General features: G+C 41.2%; 1 protein-coding gene across 2 annotated transcripts in view; it reads left to right on the plus strand.

Annotated features, from left to right (window-relative positions):
• The window catches only part of SLC24A3 (solute carrier family 24 member 3), a 543,873-nt gene that overhangs the window by 358,804 nt on the left and 158,691 nt on the right, over window positions 1-26,378 (plus strand). For both annotated transcript variants that reach the window (XM_053926044.2, XM_024559437.4), the window contains exons 4-6: window positions 17,261-17,335; window positions 21,104-21,188; window positions 21,489-21,592. In XM_053926044.2, coding sequence (XP_053782019.1) covers window positions 17,261-17,335; window positions 21,104-21,188; window positions 21,489-21,592 — 264 coding nt within the window. The remainder of the gene's footprint in view (window positions 1-17,260; window positions 17,336-21,103; window positions 21,189-21,488; window positions 21,593-26,378) is intronic.

Genomic DNA, 26,378 nt, shown 5'->3' on the forward strand with positions numbered 1-26,378 from the left:
GCTTTAATGAGACAAGGGAAGAAAAGGAAACCAGGCTCATCAGCAAACCATTACTGTGTGACTGTTTCCATACATGTGGCCCCCACAGATACAGTCAAAGAGAGGAATAAGTCTGTTAATCTTTTCTTCTGTTTTTGTAAAGACAAAATATGAATGATTCTCTAAGTCTATTTCAATTCAGTTGGTTCCACCTTCCTAACAAGTTGATTAAAATAAAATTGACCCTAGCAACAATATTATTCAGCATTTATTGAATGTTTGCAATAGTCCAGCTATTATGCTAAGAATTTTGCATGTATTATCTAGTTTTGAAACAACCACATCTGGTAAGAACTATTATTTTCCCATTTTACAGACAAGGGAAACTGAAGGTTTAATGAGCTTAAATACTCGCCTCAGGTCACACTGCTGAGATAAGGACCCAGGCAATACAATTCCTGCTTTGTAACCACAGTTCATCTCTGCTTTCACTAACTTACTTACACTGGGGGAAAGCAGGAGTAATCAGTTGGCAAATTTCTTTGTATTCTTAATCCTCACCCAAGGATATGTTTTCATTGATTTTAAAGAAAGAGAAATGGAGGGAGGAGAGGAAGGAGGGGGAGAGAGAGAGAGAGAAACATCAGTGTGAGAGAGAAACACCGATTGGTTGCCTCCCACACATCCCAACTGGGAACCAAACCCTCTATCTTTTGGTGTATGAGATGATGCTCCAATCAACTAAGCCATCCAACCAGGGCTCAGCTGGCAAATTTCTCCCATTTTTAAGTTGCAGAAGAGAACTGGAGAAACTCAAAGATATCACTGTTCCCGATCCCTTTATAACCTTAAGGGAATTTATTTCCCTTTTGCTTCGGTGTGCTTTACTCCATGCTTTTGGATCATCTCCCGTGTTCTTATTTGCAACTTAGCTTCTACTTTTTCTGAGCCTTGGGGGAGGTAAGTGAAAACATGATTAAATTTTAGCTATCTGCCTTAGAGCCACAGTTCCTAACACTGATGTCAGCATCTATAAACCACAGCAAAAATTGGGCCTCCTTATTTTCAGTGACACTGTTCCTCCAAAAACAGAGGATTTTTGTAGATGGTCTGAGAGCATCGCTGTCTTGAGCTCTGATTGTCTTCTAAGAGCACACCAGGTGAACAGAACTCAAGAACATCCCAAGACCAGTAGTCATTTGCACTGTTATCCAGATACAAAGGATTCCTTGGGAAATCCCTAAACATCAAGCCAGTCTACATCAGCCAGAGGAGAAGGAGCCCATGGGCCCAGCTAAGCTAATTGTCTTGAAAAGAGAGGTTTTGCTAAGTGAAATAAGTCAGGAGGTGAGGGACAAATACCATATGATCTCACCTTTAACTGGAACATAATCAATAGAAGAAAAAAGCAAACAAAATATAACCAGAGACATTGAAGTTAAGAACAATCTAACAATAGTCAGGGGGGAGTGGGGAGGGAACAGTGAGGAGAGGTGATTACAGGAACTACTATAAAGGACACATGGACAAAACCAAGGGGGAGGGTGGAGGTGGGGGAGGGAGGTGGGTTCACCTGGGGTGGGGTGGAGGGATGGGGAGAAAAGGCATACAATTGTAATTGAATAACAATAAAAATTAAAAAGAAAAGAAAAAAAATGCAGACAACCGTAATTGAACAACAATAAATAAATAAATAATAAATAAAAGAGAGGTTTAGAACCTCCTAGTTTAAAAGTCCATAGTAATCATCTGGTAATTATTTAAATGGATTGTCATTGAAATGTGGAGTTGGAAGTACTGTAATTTGAAGCTTTGGTCTGGCTTTGTTAGCTGCACTAGATCTGAAGCAATAAAACGAAGATCAGAGCTTAAAGCCCACACAAGCCTGTTGACTTTGTTCATTTATACATATATCTCCAGACTGGATTCCTACCCACAACCATCCAGCCTTTAGCCCTTTACACCAGTCACAATCAGAATCCTGGTCTGGGCAGAATCCAGGATGACCCAGTGTAGCCCTTCATCACTGATGGGAATCACCTTCCACTCTAAGAGCACATCCTATGATATTGGGTCAGATCTGGTAATATGACATAGTAATTACGTACAGTTAAGGAAGTGGTCCCAACCTGGGCACGCTGCATGGCTTTCAACCATGTGCCTAACGTTAGATTAAGGGGTTGCCATTTGACCTTCTCAGCAGACTTGTCTACCAGGAGCCCTAAAAACATCAGTATAATAATTGGGAAAGATGATGTCACTTAACTTGGATTTCTACACAACACAACTGAAGACACATAAATAGATCTCTTCCACCTGACACAAATAGCCACCTAAAGTAGAAATAAAGAGGATCTTCTTTGTTACTGCCAACCTGTTTGTACACATGTACTTTGTGAGTGCTCACATCATCCCGCCAGCTGCGATTTTAAAAGTGAACAGTGCTTAGTGTTTATCAACTTTGGATAAAATGTTTCACTCTCTAAATATTAAGTGGTAAAACTTTGAACTCACCAGCAAGAAGTTGCCTACTTTAGAGTAGGGTTTTTTTTTTATAAGAGAAACTCAAAAAGAATAACAATTACAGAAAAATGGGGGAAGATGTTGCAGAATATTGACTATGATTGTACCAGTGGAAATGAATTAGTAAGAAGTTTAATTTCTACATACATTTTTTATTAATAGAAGATTAGTTTTCTCTCCCATCCTCCACTAAATAAATATTGAATAAATATTTAAAGAACATGGGTTTGAAGAGGCGCCAGATTACAAGCCTGCCTGGAGAGCCCGTGTGTCAGACGGATTCTGTTTTTGAAAGTCCTGGTGGCTCACTCATGATTGGCTTGCAGTTCTGTCCAATGTTAATCTGGCAGCTGTGGTGTCCACCAGCTCCCAAGACTGTGTTTGGAGAGAGAATAACAATAAAATGACAGAAAGACAAGAAGCAAATATCTTGATAACTATAACTAGCCTGATGTCTTTCAAAGGCAATATTATGCAATAGCTTAGCTCTAAGTCTGGCATGAAAATTCCTACCCAATTGTGGTTTTCCTCAGAAAGGCTCAGCTTGGGTTACCAATAAAAATTTTGAAACAAGAAGCAGTTTTTCTCACCAACCTTGAAGAAGAGTTCCACCACCTTGCAGATAATTGAGTAAATTTCAAAATTTCAAAGTCCTCCAGAGAAGTTAAATCCTGTAATATTTACAGTACATCCCTAGGGTAGAAGTCATTGTCTTCATCTTCTCAAACAATCCTGAAAAGGAAAGGGCAGTGTAGGCAACCAAGCCTATTGTCAGTCAGTCTTTACATGAGATTTTGAGAACCCCCACAGAATATGCCATTAGGGTTTAATGGGGGTTGGGTGGTTTGTCATTGAGAAGTGGAACAGGAAGAAAAGGAAGAAATAACTTAAAAACTAGAGGTCATGGTATATCATCAAGCCAGTGGGCATTCTGAGCCTTCAGATCACTGCTCCTCTCTTGCTGCTGGAAGTAGTTAATGGATGAAAGCCATGAGCTCTGGCTTGGATTGGAGACATGCAAATAGGTTGAAATCCAGTTTCAGACATGTATTAACTCCATGACCTTGGACTTATATTCTCTTTGCCTCAGTTTTTTGTCTGAAATGGGGTGATAACAATAGTATTTACCTCAGGGTATAATTGAAAGAAAAGCTTTAAGGCAGTTCTAGGCCCATGGTCATATTCAATAAATGTCAATGGTCATAATCATCACCATTATCATCATTATTGTCTCTATAACATCATATCACAATCACTATCACCACCACCACCATCATCATCATCATTACATCATCAAATGATTATCCCCATGACTATCACCCTCACCATCATCACGATCATCATTATCATCATCCTCTTCATCATTACCATCATCATCACTGTCTCAAGCATCCATCACATCACAGTCACTGTCATCACTACCGTCACTATCATTAGCATCATTGTTCCCATCATCACATCACAAACACTATCATCACCATCATCAAAATCATTTTTATCATCACCATTATAAGTTTCATCTAGTGGAATCAACAGTGATTTCTATTCAGGACAGATAGTTTGCATTTATGACTCCAAATATCTCAGCCTGGAATATTAGAGATTCCCTAAACTGATCTTTGCATATTGCTGCAGCCTCATCTGTCTCTGCTTTCTCACTGACAGTCTACAGTCAAGCAATAGTGAATAATTTGTAGTCTTCTGCACAAACCATGTTCATTTATGACATCGTGCTTTTAATAATGCTGTTTCCTTGTCTAGCCAATTCTTTCCTGACTTTTTTGCTTTGTTAATGCCTGTTTATCTTTTTGGATATGGTATAAGCATCAACTCCTCCAGAACATACCCTCCCCTCATTCTCTAAAACCTAGGTTAGATATCCTTCCTCTAAGCTCACATAGAATCCAGGGAATAGTTCTATGTTTAGCTTTAATACCAAAGGCTCTGCTTACATACTTTAGCAGACATGTCAGTGCTCCATCAGATCAACCTGAATCCTTCTTACTATTTTGTGTGACTATTCTACAGTTTTGTGTGCTTTGCTTCTCATGGATCACCCCTGTGACCTTCAAAGAACTGTCTTGGGCTGCTGGAGCCACTTCACCAGGATACACTGAGTGTGGAAGGTGCCTGGGAATTTGTGTTCATAATACATTAAATACAAGATCTAGTGCCAGGTCTCATAATTACTATTTTTGAAGTAGGAATGAGCATTATTGAGGTCTCTGCAACACCAGTAACCTTAGGTAAAATGTCTATGATTTCCATTGGGGACAGATTCCCAGGTCTTGCCAATCCTCTTGTAGTTTATTCATAGTAAAATGAAATACTGAATTATTCTTAGTGTTTAATGAAAACAAATATGCATTGTTCCCATACAAATTAACAAACTTCTTAAGTCTTTCTAAGTACTTTTTGATGGGTTTGGGGATTCAGAGACCTCATGTCAAGAGCCCCCATCTCACTGGAGGTCTCTGAAGAGGCAGACATGGATCCTGAAAGAGGTTAGAGGAGTGGAGATGCTCATCAAATAGAGCACAGACAGTCCTCTTCCTGAGATGGTGAGTAGTATGATGGTTAGGAGCACAGATTTGACAGGCAGGTCACCTGGATTAAAATCCTGCCTACTCTATTTACTAGCTGTGCGACCTGACCAGGTTACTGAATTTGGTTCCCACCTGTAAGGCTGGAGTCAGCCCAGTGCCCCATCCCACAGCTGTTGAGTGGGCCAATGGGGAATGCATACATCTGGCACCCAGTGTGGTCTGCATTGGGATCATCCCAGCTATATAAACCTGTCCCCCAACGCTCCTTTAGTTGATACTGAAGGGTAAGTGGCAGTTATCACCCCATTTTCTTGAGGAAACAGACAACTAATAAAGCATTCTTTCCCCACTGAAGCATTTCTCCAATGATGGTAAATCTCTCATTCACAAGGCTCCAAAACAATGAGCCCAGCCAATATGGTAACATTCAGGAACAATAATCAGATGTGAGCTTCATTTGAGCATCATGAAGACTCCTTTCAAGCGACATAATTATAGGGTTTATGCTAATGGAGCAGATACATTAACATGTACTCATTTCCTTTAGTGTTTGAGTTCCTTCAAAAGAAACCTTTTCAGTTGGCAATGGTTTTCAAAGACCTGCACAATGCCAACTAACAACATGACCATGTGGGGGGGCACTGCATTCCTTCAACAGTCTTCCTTAACTGACTTCCCTCTTGTTTTAATCTGGACTTCCCCAAAAAAGAGACCCTGAGATAAGCCATGTAAGTGATCATTTGGGAGTGGAGGGAAACATCAGCAGGGGAGGAAGAAGTGAGACAGAGAAGGAAAATTGCAAATAAAAGGTATTTGCTCAAGGTTTTAACACTGTGGACACCTGAAGCTTAATTCAGTGGGGGACACAGGGAGACAGTGTAGAGTTAACCCTCCAGGTAGAAAGAAAGCTGGGTACTCATGTACCAACTCTCATCAGCCATTGTTTGAGGGATTGCAGGAAAAGTAATGTTCCTGTACTTCTTCACTGCTTTGTGAAAGGTTAAATCAAAAGTCTTCATACAAATGAAGCAGTCTGACATTTGAAAGGCAGTGGAATGCTCTAAATTATTAAGGCCTAAAGAATACGATAGAACATGGGGCACCCCTATCCACCTGCTACATTCCTCTTCCGTGCAACTACCTCCAACCAGATCCTCTTGTTCAGAACCCTAGTCTTGCTGCAAGGCTCAGTGTTTGTCTCCTTAGTCACTAGATGTGGTGAGTGTTTACAGTCAAATGATGTCTGAAATGGCAGCAGAACCAGAGAGTGGGTGCATCAGTCAGTCTCAGCATGGCATCATGGAACCATTAGATGCAGAGCCCATAACACAGGGAAATTATTTAAAAGAAATAATCTTTTTTTTAAATTACATATGATCGCTGGGGTGGGGTGGAGGGATGGGGAGAAAATACAGACAACTGTAATTGAATAACAATAAAATTTTTTTAAATTATATGTGACCACTTGAAACTATGAAAAGAAAGAGAAAGGAAAAGAGGATCTTTTTTTGGTTATTATCCAAGCCACAATCCCTCGGAGATTTAGAAGAATTTCCACCAAGACCAGAGTTCTATGGATTTTCCCTAGGAGTTGCCTCTCCAGGACCACCTTCATTGAAATAAAAGACAGATTGACATGAGTGCACATGATGTAGTAAAAGGAAATTGTGAAAACCATTGACTGGAGATGCCACATAAAGTAACAGGGTTAATGTCATGCTGTTCAGGTACATTTGTTGTCACAATTCAGAAGCCCTTCTGTATATCAACATTTCAGCTAGAGCCTATTCACCTCCGTTAAGCCACAGGCCACAATAATTTCCTGTTACCTTAGGTATTTTTCAGTTTAACCACTATCACCAAAGTTCTCTAGTTTTATTAGTCCTCATCAACCTCTGAAATTGCCTGATGAGATAGTATTTATCTTTCAGAATCCCAGCTTAATAGCCACTTTCTCTGTGAAGCCTTCTCTAACCTCCTTCATTTCCTTTGCCTATTAGAATTAATCTTCTGTGTCCTGTATTAGTTAGGGAGGCACATAGCTACAAGTGCAGAAACCCCAACTAATGGCAACAGAGGCAAAGAGGGGGTTCATTTCCTCACATAGTAAGAAGTACAGAGAGAGAAATGGTTTCTGGCATTAGATCAGCTGTTGAATGCTATCCTCAGGGCTCTGCTCCCCCCTTAGCATATTGGTGTGTCATGCTGATTGTCTCATGATCATACAATGGATGCTGCCATTCCACACATTACATCTAAGTTCAAAGCAGAAAGGAAGGGTGATTTTAGTTGGATTTATCCCTTATTATCATTGGCCAAAACTGTGTCATATGGCCGTGGCTAGTGTCAGGGATATTAGAAAAACTGAATATATTGTGACCCCCCCAAAAAAACCCCAGAAAGTCTGTTTTCTTAGAAATTACTTCTCACTATTGTGTTTTCACTGTGGCTCTTTCTATCACCTTGGCTATATCTGTTACCTATTGCCAAATTAATGCTGTGTAACTAATAGCCTCAAAACCCCAGTGACATACAACAATAAATACTTATTTAGCTCCTAGGTCTTTGGGAATTAACTGAACCAGTCTTAGATGGGCTTGCCTCTGTCTAAGGGTTAGCTGCTTGACAACTAATTCCTGACAGCCTCAGTTAGAACACTAGTGGTGACTTTTCTCTGCTCTATTGTTTCCAGCAATCTAGCTAGAGAATATCGTCATGGCATTATCCTTGTTGCATGAGGTGCTTTGCTGTGGTCAAACGCCCTTGTTCATTGATTTCTGTATATTCCCCACAACAACTTGTACACTATTTAGAGAGCATGGTGTGATTGGTCTTGTGTTAAAGGCTCTGCAAGGTAAGGAGAGTTGCTCAAGATCATGCAGCTTGGAAATATTAAGTCCAGGACTGGATATGATGTCCTTTACTCATCATGGGCATCCCCCAAGGCTCTAGGCTGCCTGTCTTTCAGCAGTTGCTGTGCCAGCCAGTACTATTCAGGCATTTCCTTGATGGCTTCCAAAGGTGACAGCAGCTACTCTGTAAGCAGCACTCTCTTTGGAATCCATTCACCTTGTATAAATGAGGCCCTTTTTCTATACAAGCCTTCCCTGAGATGGTGTGTGGGTGTGAATATATGAAGGACCCAGTTGCTGCCCTTCTGGACAATGAATGCCAGGTACATGGACATAAAATATGGCTCATGGTCCAGGAAACACATGATCAATGCCAAAGTATAGATTCCCACAGTGAGGGCTCAAATAAGTCCCTAGGGAAAATGAGCCCCTGTGGTCATGAGGCTTGAGTTGTTGCTCACATAGATCCCCACTCTCTTCTTCAACACCCCTTACTCATCATGTCTATAATGTGTCCCACATTTGCTTCTTCCATTCACTATAGCTCAGCCACTGGCTCAGATTCCAGGATGTGTTGTAGCAAATATGGATTGTCCCAGGGTATTAGGCCAGCTTGAGCATTTTTGAGATTCATACATATCTTGAATTTTTATAGCATACCTTGTAAAAATAATGAGATTTAAAGAAAATCACTCAATAATTCCACACCTGGAAATGTATTCTAGAAATGAAAAAGGACATATATTTAAAGATTTTCTTTTTATTATTTGTATTTTTTTAAATTTTTATTGTTATTCAATTATAGTTATCTGCATTTGCTCCCCATCCCTCAACACCACCCCAGCCAAACCCACCTCCCACCCCCACTTCCACCCTCCCTTTTGATTTTGTCCATGTGTCCTTTATAGTAGCTCCTGTAAAGCCTTCTCCCCACTATCCCCTCCCCATTCCCCTCTGATATTGTTAGATTGTTCTTAACTTCAATGTCTCTGGTTATATTTTCTTCGCTTTTTTCTTTTGTTGATTATGTTCCAGTTAAAGGTGAGATCATATGGTATTTGTCCCTCACCACCTGGCTTATTTCACTTAGCATAATGCTCTCCAGTTCCATCCATGCCATTGCAAAGGGTATAAGCTCCTTCTTTCTCTCTGCTGTGTAGAATTCCATTGTGTAAATGTACCATAGTTTTTGGATCCACTCATTTGCTGATGGGCACTTAGGTTCCTTCCAGTACTTGGCTATTGTAAATTGTGCTGCGATGAACATTGGGATGCATAGGTTGTTTTGGATTAGTGTTTCAAGGTTCTTAGGGTATAATCCCAGCAGCAGAATTGCTGGGTCGAAGGGCAGTTCCATTTTTAGTTTTCTGAGGAAATTCCATACTGTTTTCCACAGTGGCCCCACCAGTCTGCATTCCCACCAACAATGTACTAGGGTTCCCTTTTCTCTGCATCCTCTCCAACATTTGTTTGTTGATTTATTTATGTTGGCCACTCTGACTGGTGTGAGATGGTACCTCATTGTGGTTTTAATTTGCATCTCTCTGATGGCTAGTGATGCTGAGCATCTTTTCATATGTCTCTGAACCCTCTGTATGTCTCCCTTAAAGAAGTGTCTCTTCAAGTCCTTTGCCCATTTTTTAATTGGGTTGTTTGTCTTCCTGGAGTGCAGTCCTGTGAGTTCTTTATATATTTTGGAGATCAGGCCCTTGTCTGAGGTATCATTGGCAAATACGTTTTCCCATACTGTTGGTTCTCTTTGTAATTTGGTGCTATTTTCTTTAGCCTTGCAGAAGCTTTTTATTTTGATGAGGTCCCATTTGTTTATTCTTTCCTTTATGTCCCTTGCTTTAGGGAACGTATCTGTGAGGATGTTGCTGCGTGGAATGTCTGAGATTTTCCTGCCAATGTTTTCCTCTAGGACTTTTATGGTGTTACAACTTATATTTAAGTCTTTTACCCACTTTGAATTAATTTTTGTGTATGGTGTAAGTCGGTGATCGAGTTTCATTTTTTTGTACGTAGCTGTCCAGATCTCCCAACACCATCTGTTGAAGAGGCTATTTTTGCTCCATTTTATGCTCCTGCCTCCTTTGTCAAATATTAATTGACCATAAAGACTTGGGTTTATTTCTGGGCTCTCTGTTCTGTTCCATTGGTTTATGTGCCTGTTTTTATGCCAGTACCAGGATGTTTTGATTACAGTGCCTTGTAATACAGTTTGATATCAGGTATTGTGATCCCTCCTGCTTTGTTCTTCTTTCTCAAAATTGCTGCAGCTATTCGGGGTCGTTTATGGTTTCATATAAATTTCTGAAATGTTTGTTCTATTTCTGTGAAATACGCCATTGTTTAAAGATTTTCATTGCAGCAATGTTCATGATCTATTCATTTATAGAGGAAAATAGGGAGCCACTAAAAATAAAGAGGTAGCTGAGCACATTCATACGTTTATGTAGATGGCATGTTTGTATGTGAGCGTGCAACCAAAATAAAGCTTTTAATAATAAAAAATAATAAAGAACATCAATGACTCTTCCCAGCAGCCACTAAAAGTGCATGGCTGGGATTCTGAAATTGTCCCTCCCTCAGTATGGTTCAGAAAGACAGCTTATAACTAGGCAATCTGAGACTAGGAAATGGCAATTGGATGGTGAATGGGAAATGACCTCTGTATGGGGAAGCAGATAGACTCCTTGGGAAGGCTAGGAGAAAATCCTGGGTTGAAATCCAAGCCCTGCCCATGGATAGCCACATGTCCTTGGACAATATACTACACTCTCTGACTTGTCTGGAAAGTGGAACTAGTAACTCTCTGCATTCCAAGAAATTGAGAGAATTAACTTCTGGCCAAGATGGATGTGTAGGTAGATACACTGTATCTCCTGGCACAAACAAAAGAAGGACAACAACAAATTTAAAAACAAAAAAACAACCAGAACTGCCAGAAAATCGAACTGTATGGAAGTCCGACAACCAAGGAGTTAAAGAATATTCATCCAGCCATTAGGAGGGGCAGTAATGAGTAGCTGGGGCAGAGAGGACATGGAGCAAGGAGGTGGCTGGAGGACCTGGGTGGGCAAGGTGGCAACTGGCGGACAGGGTGGTCCCACATTTGCGTGTGGATAAACCAGGAGGAAAAACTGGGAATCCGAACAGATCATGCAACCCAGGGTTCCAGCCCAGGGAAATAAAGCCTCAAAACCTCTGACTGAAAACATCTGTGGGAGTTAAGGTAGCATGAGAAACTCCCAAACTCACAAGAAAGTTCATCTGAGAGACCCACAGGGTCCTAGAACATGCATAAGACCACCAATGTGGGAATCAGCACCATAAGGGCCCAGTTTGCTTATAATGGAGGAAATGACTGAAAGCTGGCCAGAGCCCAGCAAGCAGTGCTGTTCCCTCTCAGACCCCTCCCCCACATACAGCACCACAACACAGTGTTGTAGATTGTCCCACCCTGGCAAATACCTAAGGATCCACACCTTTCTGGATAACAGGTGCCCGGAGACAAAAAAAACGTGGCCCAAGTGAAGGAACTGATCAAAGCTCAAAAAAAAAAAAAATACAACTAAGCAATGATGAGATAACCAACCTATCAGATGCACAGTTCAAAACACTGGTAATCAGGATGCTGATTGAGTATGAACTGGTTGAGTATGGTCACAAAATAGAGGAAAAAGTGATAGCTATGGAAGTGAAATAAAGGAAAATGTGCAGGGAACCAACAGTGAAGGGAAGGAACCGAGGAATCAAGTCAACAGTTTGGACCAGAAAGAAGAAATAAACATCCAGCCAGAACAGAATGAAGAAACAGAATTGAAAAAATGAGGAGAGGCTTAGGAATGTCTGGGGCAACTCTAAACATTCCAACATCCAAATTATAGGGGTGCCAGAAGGAGAAGAGGAAGAACTAAAAACTGAAAACTTATTTGAAAAAATAATGAAGGAGAACTTCCCCATCTAGTGAAGGAAATAGACTTCCGGGAAGTGCAAGAAGCTCAGAGTCCCAAAGAAGTTGGACCCGAAGAAGCACACACAAAGGCACATCATAATTCCATTATCCAAGATTAAAGATAAAGAGAGAATCTTAAAAGCAGAAAGAGGAAAGGAGAGAGTTACCTACAAAGGAGTGCCCATGAGATGAGACCATCAGCTGGCTGATTTCTCAAAAGAAATCTTACAGGCAAGAAAGGGCTGGAAAGAAGTATTCAAAGTCATGAAAGGCAAGGGTCTACATCCAAGATTACTCCATCTGTCAAAGCTAATATTTAGAATATAATGGCAGATAAAGTGCTTCCCAAATAAGGTCAAGTTAAAGGAGTTCATCATCACCAAGCCCTTATTACATGAAATGTTAAAGGGACTTATCTAAGAAAAGGAAAAGCAAAACTATAAACAGTAAAATGACAATAGACTCACAACTATCAACAACTGAACCCCAAAACAAAAACAAACTAAGCAAACAATTAGAACAGGAACAGGATCACAGAAATGGAGATCACATGGAGAGTTATCAGCAGGGTGGGGGACAGGGAATGGGGGAAAAGGTACGGGGATAAGAGGCATAAATGATAGATACAAAATAGACAGGGAGGTTAAGAATAGTATAAGAAATGTAGAAATCAAAGAACTTATATGTATGACCCATGGATATGAACTAAGCGGGGGGAGGGATATGGAGAGGAACAAAGGTGGGAAATGGGACAACTGTAGTAGCATAATCAATAAAATATATTTTAAAAAATAAATTGAAAGAATTAAATGAGATTGTTTCTATAGGTATGCCTGAATTCCTGGCCCAACAAATAGTGGCACATATCATCATCATCATCATCGTCATCATCATCACCAACATCAATGATAACATATCTTTTGGAAATATAGGAATGGTCAAATTAATACAAAAATTCTTCACTCTCTAAAACATTTGGGTCAACTGTAGTTACAGTATCATAAATACCAGTAAGTTCTCTGCATCTTTTTTCTTTACCTCTGCATCTTAAATTTTGACTTTGTAATTTGTTTTTTGTTTGTTTTTTTGTTTTTGTTTTATTGGTAGTAATAGACTTTAGAGCAGTTTTAGGCTCACAGCCTAAAATTGAGCAAAAAATACAGTTACCTTATTTCTTCTGTCCTCCTTCCACATGCACAGTCCTCACCCCTGATCAACGTCTTCTTCAGTTTTGTTTGTTTTTCCAGTGGGAATCTGATTTCCTGTGGTTAACATGGCAGAGAGTTAAAGCTGAGTGTCTTATAAGTAAAGTGGCAGACCTGTCCTCAGATAATGAGAGGTGGAAAGGAGCACCATCACCTTGTGGACACCTCCAGGTGTCCAGAGGTAGTTGCCACAAGGTGTTTGATTGACAGTGGGAGTCCCCACCTTATACTGCCATGTACACAAGAACTGATGTGGCTTTCTTCTTTTTTTAATTTTATTTTTAAATTACAGTTGACATTCAAAACTATTTTATATTACTTTCAGGTGTACAGCAGAGTGGTTAGAAAACCATATTCTTTACAAAGTGATTTCCCTAGTATTTCAAGTACCCACCTGGCACCATACATAGTTACTATGAGTGGATAAAATGTGATGGTACACATACACAATGAACTATTACTCAGCCATAAACAAGAATGAACACTTGCAACACCATGGATGGACCTAGAGGGTAGTATGCTATGTGAAATAAGTCAGGCAGAAAAAGACAAATATGATTTCACTTGTATGCAGAATTTAAATAACAAAATAAATGAACAAAGAAGTTACAAACAGACTTATAGATAACAGAGATCAAAATGATGGTTGCCAGAAGGGAAGGGAGTTGAGGGCTGAGTGAAAAAGGCAAAAGGATTAAAAAGTATCAATTGGTAGTTACAAAATAGTCAGAAGGATGTAAAGTACAGCACAGGGAATATAGTCATCTCATGCAACTGAACACCAAAAAAACAGAAAGCCAATTTAAAATTGGGAAGAAAACCTGACTGGACACTTCTCCAAAGACAAAATACAGATGGCGAATAGACATATGAAAAGATTCCCACCATCACTAATTATCAGAGAAGTGCACATTTAAACCACAATGAGATATCACCTCACACTTGTCAGAATGGCTATCATCAATAAATCAACAATAAATAAATCTCCACAACCAGGTGAGGATGTGGAGAAGAGGGGAACCTTTGTGCACTGCTGGTGACATTGCAAATTGGTGCACCCACTATGAAAACAATATGGAGTTTCCTCAAAAAATTAAAAATAAAACTGGCTTATGACCCAGAAATTCCATGCCTGGGTATATATTCAAAGAAACTCAAAACACTAGTTTGAAAAGATATATGCACCCCTATGGTCACTGCAGCATTATTTACAATAGCCAAAATGTGGAAGCAACCCAAGTGCCCATCAATACATGACAGGATAATGTGACTTTCAATAGCCAACAGCCTTGACAGCACAGAGAGTCTGGCAAATCTGTTCATTTCTCGGCCCAGTCCAAGTGTTGAGATTGCAATGTGTTAGATGGAGCTTCTTGCCTTGAAACTGGATGATTATGTAATATTGGAATTGAGTCTTGAAGAAATGGTTTATGGACTTCCAAGTGGCATTGACTGTTTCAATGAGTTGAGTAGGTCAGCTATGGGCAGCTTATTTAGTCTTGGTTAATCCAAAAGTATGAAATTCTATATTCCAATTACTGCATTTGGCTATCCTTTCAAAGATCATAATAAAGTCTGCTTATCATTGGATCAAGTCATTATGCAAAAGAGGGTTTGAGTTCATTGCAATTTAGGAATGTGTATTCTGACTCATCTACAAAGCTATAAAATACAGCATTAATTTTTTAATTGAGGTTTTCAAAAAATACTCCAAAGGCAAGTAATTTTGTATAGAAACCAATAAATAGAAAGTTATTTTTAAGGCTTCTCTGCATGCTAAGCTTCCTAAGCTCCTCAAAGAGTAGTAAAGTGTAAGACAGAGTTGCTAACTCTCCAATCTCCCACCACCTACAAAAATCACACAAGAAATCCAAATTCAAGGTAGACAAAGGAGAAAATACAGATAAAATACAGGTGAAGTCACACCAACCAAGGGAGAAACTATTTTGATTTATGGCCTTGCAAACCCTTATATGTAAATACACTTGTATGAATGTGTGTGTGTGTGTGTATACATACACACATATATATATGCATTCTTATATATAATTTAACAAAAAAGATTGTACACACTATTTTATAACATTTTTCATCTAACAATGTAGTGTAAATGCCTTTCCTTGTCACCAAATACAGATTTACATAATCTCTTTTAACAGTATTTCATTGAATGATGAATTATAGTTTATATAACCCTTCCCCTGTGGTACGTTTTGTTAAGTTTTGATAATTTATTATAGTGGGAATTTTGAAAAGAATATCCCTGGTGCATGTGTTTTTATGTACTTGTCTGATACTTCCACAGAATGGGGTCTTAAGATATACTTAGGAATCTTACAATTTGGTTGACAAGACAAAACACATATGTGACAAGGAAAACAAGCACATGAAGAGAGGAAGGGTTTCTAAATTAGTTTGAAAACCAAGAGTCGAAGGCCAGGGAGGCAATTTCATGCTTGGGTTGCTATGTGAGGTTTCCTGAAGGAGAGTTGTAAGTGATAGAAGTTTAACTCAAATCAGCTTAAGTATAAAAGGTGTATTACCAGCTCATGAAATTGAAACTCCACTTTGGTTTCAGACTGAACTGGGTCCAGAATTCACAAGATATCATTGGACACCTGTATGTGTGAATGCCATCTCTTTGTGAGCCATATTCTCAGGCAAGCTCTTTCTGTATGGCAGCTGCCTCCAGCAGCTCCAGACTCAGGTGGTATTTATATGTCATAAGGAGAGAACCCCTCTCTCCCAACTTCTCTGTTAATGCCTTGCAGACCTTTTGCTTATCCACCACTGTGTGAAGGGAAATGGGTATTCTGGTGGTTAGTCTGGGTCATGTGCCTTTGCCCTGTGGTGAGGGAGGTGGGCAATGTGTGACTGAAGGCCCTTCCCATGGAACAGTACTCAAAAGGAAAAATGCTGGATGGTAAAAAAAATAAGAGGATGCTGGAACTCAAAGGATGAGCAACAACATCCATTAGATGTTTTGGGTTGCAGGTAACAGGAAAATTCCAAATCAAACTAGCAGCCTGTTTGCCAATATGTTATGTTATGAAGTCTGGAGGCAGGGTGGGTTCTAGCACCACATGATCAGTGATGTTGTTAAGTTGACTGAGGGTTGACTTCATTTCAAATCATATTTCCCCAATATGGCTACCAATGGTAATCAGGGCTCCTAGCCTCTTTGTCCACAGCTAGCCCTTGAGGGTGAGATACACCTCGCTCTGTCAAGAACTATAAAGCCTTATCTGCCATCTGATTGGGCCAGCCTGGGTCATGTGCCCACCCCAAGCCAATAGTGGTCCCTGGGGACTACTACACACTGGTTGGTCAATCTGTATCTACTCTGGGAGGAAAGGGCGAGGTTGCCTTCTACATGGGATATGGTAGATATTTGAATGAAACTGAGATCCCGTTGGGAGTCCTGTAGGTTGGACGCTGGATGGTCAACCAACAATGGAATCCAAATAAGATTTCATTAGTTAGAAAGGAAACATGGAGTTGGATAAGGGGGAGAGGTGATTTATGGCCTGGTCATAGGTGACCAAAAATGTGGAAGAAAGATTACAGAGGCTATCCTGCAGGGAAGATGAGAGTGAACAAGGTCATTTGGAAGTATTCATTTATTTCTTTCTTTATGGCACATATATTATTGAGTATCGACTAAGCGCCAGGCCCTGTGCTGAGTGCTGAGTATAAATGAGGTAGATATAATTCATATTCACATAGACTTCTATTGAGGAAGACAGACAGCAAACAAATGAATTTCACATGTAATAACAAGAAAAACAAAGGAGGGTGGGGGCATAGATAGAAATGGGAAGGAGAAGAGTCCAAGGTTCCTTACATAGGTTGACATTGATTCAGGGTCCTCAAGGGGATGATGGAGGCAGCCAAGATGATCTTGGGAGAATGTGTTCTTGGTAGAAGGAACAAAAAGTGCAAAGGCTATGGAGCAGGCATCCATGGCATGTTTGGGGAACAAAGAGGTGGACAAGGTGGAGAATGGTAGGCAATAATGTCAAAAAGGAGGGGTGAGATCGCATAGGACCTCTCAGGCATTGCAGAGACTTTGTTCTTACCCTAAGATGTGAATTCATGATGACAGAGGATTTCATTGAAACAGAGAGTGGCCAGACCCTCAGCCTGTGGCTCTGCCCTGACTCTGAATTTAATCACTTCTCCTCTCTTCTCTTCCAGGCCATGTACATGTTCTACGCTCTGGCCATTGTATGTGATGACTTCTTTGTCCCCTCCTTGGAAAAGATCTGTGAGGTATGTGCCTTGATCCTCAGCATGTCTGAGTTGGACACTAGTACTGCCCCAGCCTGCTCCACCGAGGTCCCGGGGAGCCGTCTATGCAACCCAGGATGAGAACACCAGACAGCAGCATGCTTCAGAGCAATGGGCAATATTAGCACAAAAGCTCCATCAATCTGGTTAGACTATCAGGACACCCATCCATAGTCATGTTTTAACACACATGGCCAGCTCTCCCTGTTCCATTTGGTCATAACTCATGGTGCTTTAGTGTTCTGCTTCCAATTTTCTTTTCCTCTTTTAAATTCTGCTCTTCCTTTCTCCTTGTCCTTCCTCCATCTTCCTCTCCTCTATTCCCTTCTATTTCTATAACCCTCCCATGGTTATTTGTGGGGTCCTTGTAGTGTGATAAATCTTCAGCCACACACATCTGTCACCCTTCCTCTGTGTTTATGTACAGAAATGCTCCAAGCAGAGGTCTAAAAGGTGAGAAAATGAAAGAACTGGCCTCAGAGACAAGGACACAGACTGTTCTAAATCTGCCCAGTGATGGCAGGCTGAATACCAAGTTAAATCCCTTTTACCAGAAAATATTCAGCATATCTAGGATTTTTTCCTTCTCTTTCCTCTTTTTCTGTTTTGAAATGTAGCTTCCTTTATCTGGAATCTTTTCATTTTATTTTATTTTTAATTCAGAATCACTTTTCAGAAGAGCTCTGCCAGGTGCACCTCACACCTGGAAGTCAAGTTTCTTTATGTAGTTCTCAGACTTTGTTTTCCCTCCCCTTTCCTTTCTTCCTCCCCCCAAGTGTCAGAATTCACTAGGCCTTGGGGGCCTGCAGGGAGCAGCAGTTTCATTTCTAGTAAGTTTCCAAGTTATACTGAGCTACCGGTCTGAAACCACACTTTGAGAACGACTAACTTAAGCAGTTCCTTCTGTATCCTGGAAGTCTGTTAGTTTTGTGTACTTAAAAATAAAAGAATTGTTCCACAACAATCCTAGAGAGGCTCCAGGAGTGGGTTCCTTCTACGGTGGAAGTAGGAGGAGGAAGGAGTGAGGTGACATCTGAGGTGGGTAGTGGGCAAGTATGGAAGCCCTTTGTTCTGAGTTAATCTGAGAACAGGGCCACCTCATGTGGAAGATGAAGAAGCTCTGAAACTCTTGTCATTGGAGTCATTTGCAATCTCTGAAATATCACCATTTGGTGGTTTATTTTTTATGCAAAGCACACTACTCTCTCTTTCTTCTCTACACAACTTTTTTAAAAAAATAGCAGAGACCCTCTTCTACAAATGTGCATATTGGGTTGGCCAACAAGTCTGTTATGTTTTTTTCTGTACAATCGCTCTAGTAATGCTTAGTTGTCTTTAACTTCATTTGAAACAATTTTGTTAGAGTGTTTTGTGACAGCTGTCATCTCAGCATGCATTAAAAAAAAACCTTATCAGATTTTGATGAATTTTTGTGCAGCCATTTTAATCTTTAAGATAGAATAAGATATGCAACATTTCAGCATATTATGCTTTATTATTTTAAGAAAGGTAAAAACGCAACTGAAATGCAAAAAAAAATGATTCGTGCAGTGCATGGAGACAGTTCTGTGGCTGATCAAACATGTCAAAAGTGGTTTGCAAAGTTTCCTGGTACTGTTGACATTTAGGCCAGATAATTCTTTGCTGTGGGACTGCCTTATGCATTGGAAGATGTTTGGCTGCACCTCTGGCCTCTACCCACTAGAAGCCAACAGTGGGAGATAGATGACATACTCAAAATATCCAAACCAATAATAAATGGTGGAAATGAACAACGTGTCTTTTATTTCACAGAAAAAAATATAACAGACTTTTTGGCCAACCCAATACAATTGTCAGAAGGCATGCTATTCAATTGAGGAAATCCATGGAACCTTCAAGCACATCCAAAGGAAACAAGATGAAATGTATCTTGGTCCCTGCTAAGGGCTGTAGGGTGCAGAGCAGCTCCCAAGTGATACACATAGGGGGCCGGATGAAGTACAGGGACATTGGAAAGTGCAGAGAGAGAAAGGGGAAGAGAAGTCATTCAGTGAGGGGATCAGGGAAAGGCTCATGCAGGGCTGGATTGGAGGGAGGGTGTCAGTGGCAACACATTTCAAGGAATGATATTTTTGAGCAGAGAAGAGTCTGAGACATAGATCCAATCAGGGAAACCAGGGCTGGAATTGGCATGTGAGAAGCCTGGAGAATGCCACCCTGGGGTGTGAAGAGTTGTTCAGTGCCCAGGAGGGAGCTAGGAAGGCTTTAGACAACTATGTTCTGGTAGATGGAAGGAAGCTAGAGGCAGGAAGACCCCTCAATGGTGATTCTAAGCATCTGGTGAGATGTTGCCAGGGCAGAAGTGAATTAAGAATGAAAGTATGGGTGGGGATATAAGGAGATATAGAGGAAGAAGCCAAGTGAGTGGGTGACAGAGAGAAAATTGAAGATGATCCCAAGGTGTGGACTCCAGAACTAATGGGGAGCCTGAGCTGGAGAAGACACGGCAATACAAGGTTCACAGCCCTGGGCAAGTCTTGTCAAACCACCCAAAGAGTGTGAGCTCTGCCTTGAGTGACCTTCCCACAGACTCTCTCCTCCTGGTGAGACAGGATGCCAGTATTCCCTTGCAACCACACCTTTCAACTTGAGGTATTAGCACTTCCCTCTTAGCGTCTCCTCAGAATTCCACGTGAAGTTTATCTGTTTGGTCAAGAGTGAGGAACCCCACTCAAGAGTGGGGATTCCAGATCAAAATGCTCCCTTAGGGCTCCTGCACCAGACCTTAGCTGGTCGGGGGGGGGGGGGGGGGGGGGGGCGGGGGGAAGCCAGTAGCCTATGCCAAGGCCATACTGCCCCTCCATGGCTGAGCAAGGAAGTGCAGCAGCTGGTGCCAGAGGGAAGAGTGCCCTTTGAGAGGAGCTTCTCTTAGCTGAGATGCCAGGAGGAACTGGCTATTTACTGACTGCCAGCAGCTCACTTTCTGAGTCATGATTGAAAGCAAAAAGCTAAACACGCTAACCATCTTCTAATGTGTACTTTTCTTGTCTTCTTGTCACCTCTGGACTAACAAATAGGGTGACCTGGAGAGTTTGTCATATAGAGTATCTTGGCAGGCTGGTGCCTCGTTACTTTCCACTCACCCCTCACTCTTCCTACTCTAGGCTTTCAAGATTGCATCGAGGCACCAGTCCCAAAAACCTCCATAGCCTCATACAATTAAGGCTCAAAAGCTAGTTACCATGAGCCTAATTTAGCCTGAGATCAGCATGGTATTGAAAAAAATCAGGATATTTTGCCTTAAAAAATGTGGATTTTTGGCATATCTTAAAAAGTAAGGATACTTGGATGGAAGGAAACTAGATTTCAGGTGGTAGGCACACAGTAGAGTATATAGATGTTATAAATATAGACACCTAAAACTTGTATAATGTTATTAACCAATGTCACCCCAAAAAATTTAATTTAAAAATAAAGATATTTGGCAACTCAGTGGAAACTCAGTGGTGCTGACTTAACCACTCCTCCCTATTCCCTGCATAGCCCCTGGGGACATTGGGATTTGGGACCCTTAGATCATGCAGCTCTCTCCCTGATCCTGCCCCTCAAGGAGGACAATGAGAAGATCTGTGGCCCAGACAGAAAGGTTAGTCAGGAGTAGCTGAGCTCTGGGAGGAGGTGGAGGAAGGACCAAGCTTGAGACCTGGGAGTCACAAGGTCCCCAGGAAGAATTCCATTCACTTGTGCTTTGCCCTTGCTTTTTCGTAGCGCCTGCACCTCAGTGAAGATGTAGCTGGGGCCACGTTCATGGCAGCGGGCAGTTCGGCCCCAGAACTGTTCACATCTGTCATAGGTAGGTGATGACCTAAGGATGTCTCATCCCTGACCTCTCTAAAGGACAAAGACTCTGTGGTTGTTTTTAATTATTATTTTATTGAAGTAATGTTTTTACTTTGCATGGACATATCCCAGACCAAATGCCAATGCTACTATGGTACAGTGTCTCCAATGCAGATTAGAAAGCTCTCTCTAATCCTCAACTGTTTCCCATAGATTCTCTATAAACAGTCTAACACTTAAGAAATCTCCTTTGCACACACCTTGGAATACAACTGGTCACAACAGTCAGGCTGATGTTCGGTCTGTGTTTCAGGTGTCTTCATCACCAAGGGTGACGTGGGAGTTGGGACCATTGTGGGCTCTGCAGTGTTTAATATCCTGTGCATCATCGGAGTTTGCGGGCTCTTCGCTGGGCAGGTAAGAGTGACATCAGAAGATGGTGTCTAGGGAGGGGCAGCATGGAGGTGAGGCAGAGGCCAGTCTGGCAGAAGCACAAGCAGCATGGGGGTCAGTGGTCTTAGGCAGTGATGACATGGGGTCTCACACCCCAAGAGGCTGGTCCTGAAAATTCCCAGGTACCATCATTTGGTCTGTGTGTTGATAGGATATAGAGTGCCCAGGTTCACATAAATAATTAATCAGACTGAAGATGTGGGCCACAAATCTGAAGGTGTTACACTCATTTTGATATTATTGATCTGAATTGGAAGATCTAAAATAATTTTAGGTATAATTTTGCCTCAATAGAAATAAAGTAAATAAGAAGGGGAGGCCAGAAATGACACAGCTTTTTTCTCTGCTAAGAACAATTTATATTCATCACAGTTTAGGACCCCATCTTTCTTTGTCTATAGCCATCAAGCATTTTACTTACATGTTCACTGTAGCTTACTTTTGGGGTTGAGGGGCTTCATGCTTGCATTTTATCTATTCCACTACTGGGGGTAGCACAGGGTCTTTGTCCTTTAGGAACTCTGGTGTATGTTTTGGAAAGTCTTGGTAAGACACCCCAAAGTCACCAAAGCTTTCTGGTATCCATAGCATGGTAGTGGTAAACAGGGCTTTGTAGCCATCCTGCCAGCTCTCAAGTCCTAGTTTCTTTGTAGGAATTTCATTTAGAAGCAACATGGTCTTGAACTCTCTTCCCTATCACCCAGTACTCTGAGTATCTTCTAGAAGAAGTGGCTTCTAGAAAGCCGTAGAGGGTGCTCCACTTGCGGTTTTGAGGTATCTGGTAGTATTAGCCAGCTCCCTCACTATGGAGATACAGAGTACTGATAGAAGCAGCTGCCTGGTATTTTCTCCCACACCCTTTTCCAGGCCCCTGCACCATTCAGCCAGCTGGCCAGGGCACCAAATACTGCCAGTCTCTCAAATGCAGACACGAGTGTGTCTAAAGCAGGATGCACTCTTCCACATCATTGATGTTCTCCACTGCCTGGTTTTTACTTCCATCTTCATCATGCCACTTTATTTGTCTGGGTAGCCTGGTGAGTTTGTTACTTCTAGGTGACAGGCAGAGGGACACCTTGATCTCATCAGGAGTCAGCTCCAGTGCCCACAGGTGGACAGTTACTTCAGAAAATGGACAGCTGTGTCCACATGTGGTTATTGAGTTATGCCCAACTTGCTGGACTGAACATTTTTTTTCTTCATACTTTGTTAATTATCTCTTGTCTTAGATTTTGTGGACCTACAATATGGTGTTTTTTAGATCTCCTATAAATGTAGTTAGTACAAAAAAAGTCTGTCTTTGCCTTCACTTCCATTTGTACTTCACTGGCTCTTGTTTGAGTCAGAGATGAACAGTCGCACCCTGCGAAAGAGCCTGTTGCTATTAGCACTCTCTTAATTAGCAATCACCATTAACAGTATGATTATTAGCCTGGCTTTTATTAATGTTGTCATTAGTTCGTTAGTCATTTGTACCTGAAACCTGGTGCAAAGGCAAACCCAAAGAGGGAGAAATGATGTAAGGAAATGAAACAAATAACTGGGACATGTATAGGAAATGCCATACAATTAATTACATAGAATTGGCTTGAATGCATTTGTGTTTCATAATTTATTAGCAATGCAGTAAATCACTGGCATTGCTAGAACACCTGCTTAAAAGTAAAATTGCTTCCTGAACTTTAGAAAATGCTGGTATCAGTCACTTTACCCCTCTGAAAGGTCTTTGCCAAGCTCATCTCATAGCCCTGCAACAATCATGGAGAGAAGTAGCAGCCACAATGATGTTAGAAGTAGCCCACGTGATTCTGGGTGCCAAGCATTCCTTCTGTCTTTCCTTGTCCTGTGCTCACTTGGAGAGTTCCAAATCCACACGGCACTGTGTAAAATCACCAAAGTCTTTGTAAAGGGAGCAGAATGATATTTTGGGAATCAGACTGGCCTGGGTTTGAATCCTGACTGCCATTACTGGCTGTGCAGCCTTGGATAAGTTGTCTCACCTCTTTAAACCTTGGTTTTCTCATCTAGAGAGTGGTTTTAAGTGCACCTACTTCCTAGCATCACCATAGGGATGAAACAACATGGTCATTAAACAACACTTGGCCCAATAGAGTAAATGCTTAACAAAAGTTAGACACCATTATCAGCTCTCAGAATAGCAATCCTTGGGTCTCTTGCCTCCACATTCCACCCTAGGTCACTTCAATAATTTAACCAACCAGTGGAGGAACTTAGAACTAACTAACTTGTTGAACAGCAGCCTGATGTCCTATGACAAGAGAAGGGAAGGTCAGGGAGAAGGCCTTCTAAATGAAAATCCAAACGAGGAGATGTTGATTAGAAGAACCATCTCAGAGGACTGGTCCTTGCCTCTGTGCAGTCTGGTCAGGGGGAGGGAAAGAAAACTCAGTAAGAAATGAATGGTGCCTGGCATATTGAGCATCCCTCCCAGGCAGTGGAGCCTTTGCAGCAGCACATTCCAGCATATGATGGTTATTGGCAATTGAACTGATTAATAAATCCAATCACAGTCTCACTTAGCATTGTTACTTATGTGCTCTGTACTTTGATTTGGCTGTGAGAATTACCAGCAAGTGCCAGTGGGCCTCTACTAATGTATTCCAGCATGAAGAGCTGCACATGACCAAGTCTGTTACCCATCTGAAATTAAAGTAATTAAGCCATAATGTTTGAGTTCCTGTCTCAATTAGGGTTTTGATGAATTTGATGTAATTAAATGTCTGCTGTATTTGCAGTTTGCAAACATACCCAGTGCTTCAGTGTTCGCCTAAGGTGCTTTGGGGAGTTTTATGGGACAAGAAGGAAATTGCTTCTTAGAAAGTGGTTTATAGAGTGGTTCTTGGCATCCCACAAGACATTTATAGAGCTGTGACCCTACAAGTTTTTTTTATTTAAAAACAAAAAATAATAACAACAAAGAAAGAACACCAATTTATTTCAATTTTGTATAACAATGTACTTATGAATTTAAATCCACCATTCAGAGCATGTTAAGCTTTAAAGACATAACCACAAATAGAGAGTAAACAGTTTCACTGCAATCCAGATGAGGACTTTCATATTCCAGTTATTACAGGCTGGCAGGTGGCTCCAGTTTATAATAAAGAGCCTCAACATCAGCCCTCCTGGCATCCTCCAAATGTGTCTGATGTTTATTGGCAAGGTCATCTAATCTTGGCTGGGTTTGCCTTTCTGTTCATGCTGGCACCTTTACACAAACCTGCTTGCACATCTGAATTGAACCTCCCTTCAGTTGGGTTACCCTAGAAGGAGAATCTATGCAACATTTCCAAGTCAAGTAGTTTGTCTAAAAGGTGATCCCAGGACATGCCAGCTGGGAAGTGGGGAACTGAGACAGAGAAGAGAAAGTAGCCAAGAAAAGTGTACTAACAAGCAAGTTATCACTGTAGGAATCTGAGATATACTTCTAAAAAATCTGGAAGATGGTGTAGAACATGGGCCTCTAAGTTATCTCATTCAAGAGGAAGGGATCTGGGGCATTTATCCACCAACCTCCACTAATCATTGGATAAGGACTGTTTCTGAGAAACATTAATTCCCTGACATTCCACCTTGTTAAGCACAGGCAGAGTGAACTTTGAGAGCCAGAGAAAACCCCCAAGCAAAGACGTAAAGGGGCTGTAGTTGAAAGGACCTGAAAGAGTAAAAGGTGAGGAGATATGAATGGGGCCCATAAGCATTGGCTACAAGCTCAAGACTAAGTCTTTAAAAATAAGCCACTTGGTGGGTCTCTCTCCAACTCCCTTGGATGAGACACAAACATTATTACCAGGTTGACTATTAAGCATTCAGGACCAGGATATTTTGCATTTAGGTGATGTTCTCTAATGTTAAAAATAACAGCTACCATTCTAGGCACTTTCTGCTTTCAGTTAGGACACAGAAGACCTTAGCTTTCATAGGAGCACCACAAAAATCTGGATAGCATAAATATCATTCTTATATATGGAACTATCAAAGAACAATGGAGACAAGAGAAGTATGATGAACTGCATTCCAGAGAGAGGAGCCCTTTGTAAGTGAGCTGTGAGACCTGGCAGTTCTGGATGCAGAGAAAGCAGAAAGCTGCTCAAGACCCAGAATTTTATTGGGTGGATACAAAGCCAACTGAACTACCAGCAGTAGCAGAGATGGTAGGATTTATTGGAGTTTGAAAGACTATCACTTACAATAAAAGTTTGCTCATTATTGCAGTCCTCTCTACCCTCTCCAAATTTGCTGAGAATAATGAAGTGAAGGCAGGACTGATAAGTAGAAAGAAATCATTCCATCTGCCCCATCTCCCACATTCCCCTAATACCTAAAATTGAAGAATCCAAAGGGGTTACATGGAATCCCCAGTCAAAATCTGGTAAAAACTGGGAGACTTGCTTTTCCTTAGGAAGCCGGGGGTCGGGGGTTGGGCTGGCTAGAGCTGCAACCCATTCCATTCACATGAACCCTTGCTGAAATCGGAATGATTACATCCTCACTTTAGCCAACTGAAGAGAGAAGAACTTGAAATTTCCAGAGGAAAGAAATAATATTATGCTTCTGATGCAGATCCCGGCCCGCAGGATCCGTTGTTGTGGCTGCAATATACAAATATACACGGACTACAGAAATCCTGTGGAGAAAAAGGGATGGCATTGCCACTCTCTAAGTGAGAGAGGGTGAGAGGGCTAGAGGGAGCCCAAGAGAGAGAGAATCCCCGCCTGGACAGGCTTTT

This window comes from Desmodus rotundus, chromosome 6 (assembly GCF_022682495.2).
Source record: "Desmodus rotundus isolate HL8 chromosome 6, HLdesRot8A.1, whole genome shotgun sequence".
NCBI classification, from domain to species: domain Eukaryota; kingdom Metazoa; phylum Chordata; class Mammalia; order Chiroptera; family Phyllostomidae; genus Desmodus; species Desmodus rotundus.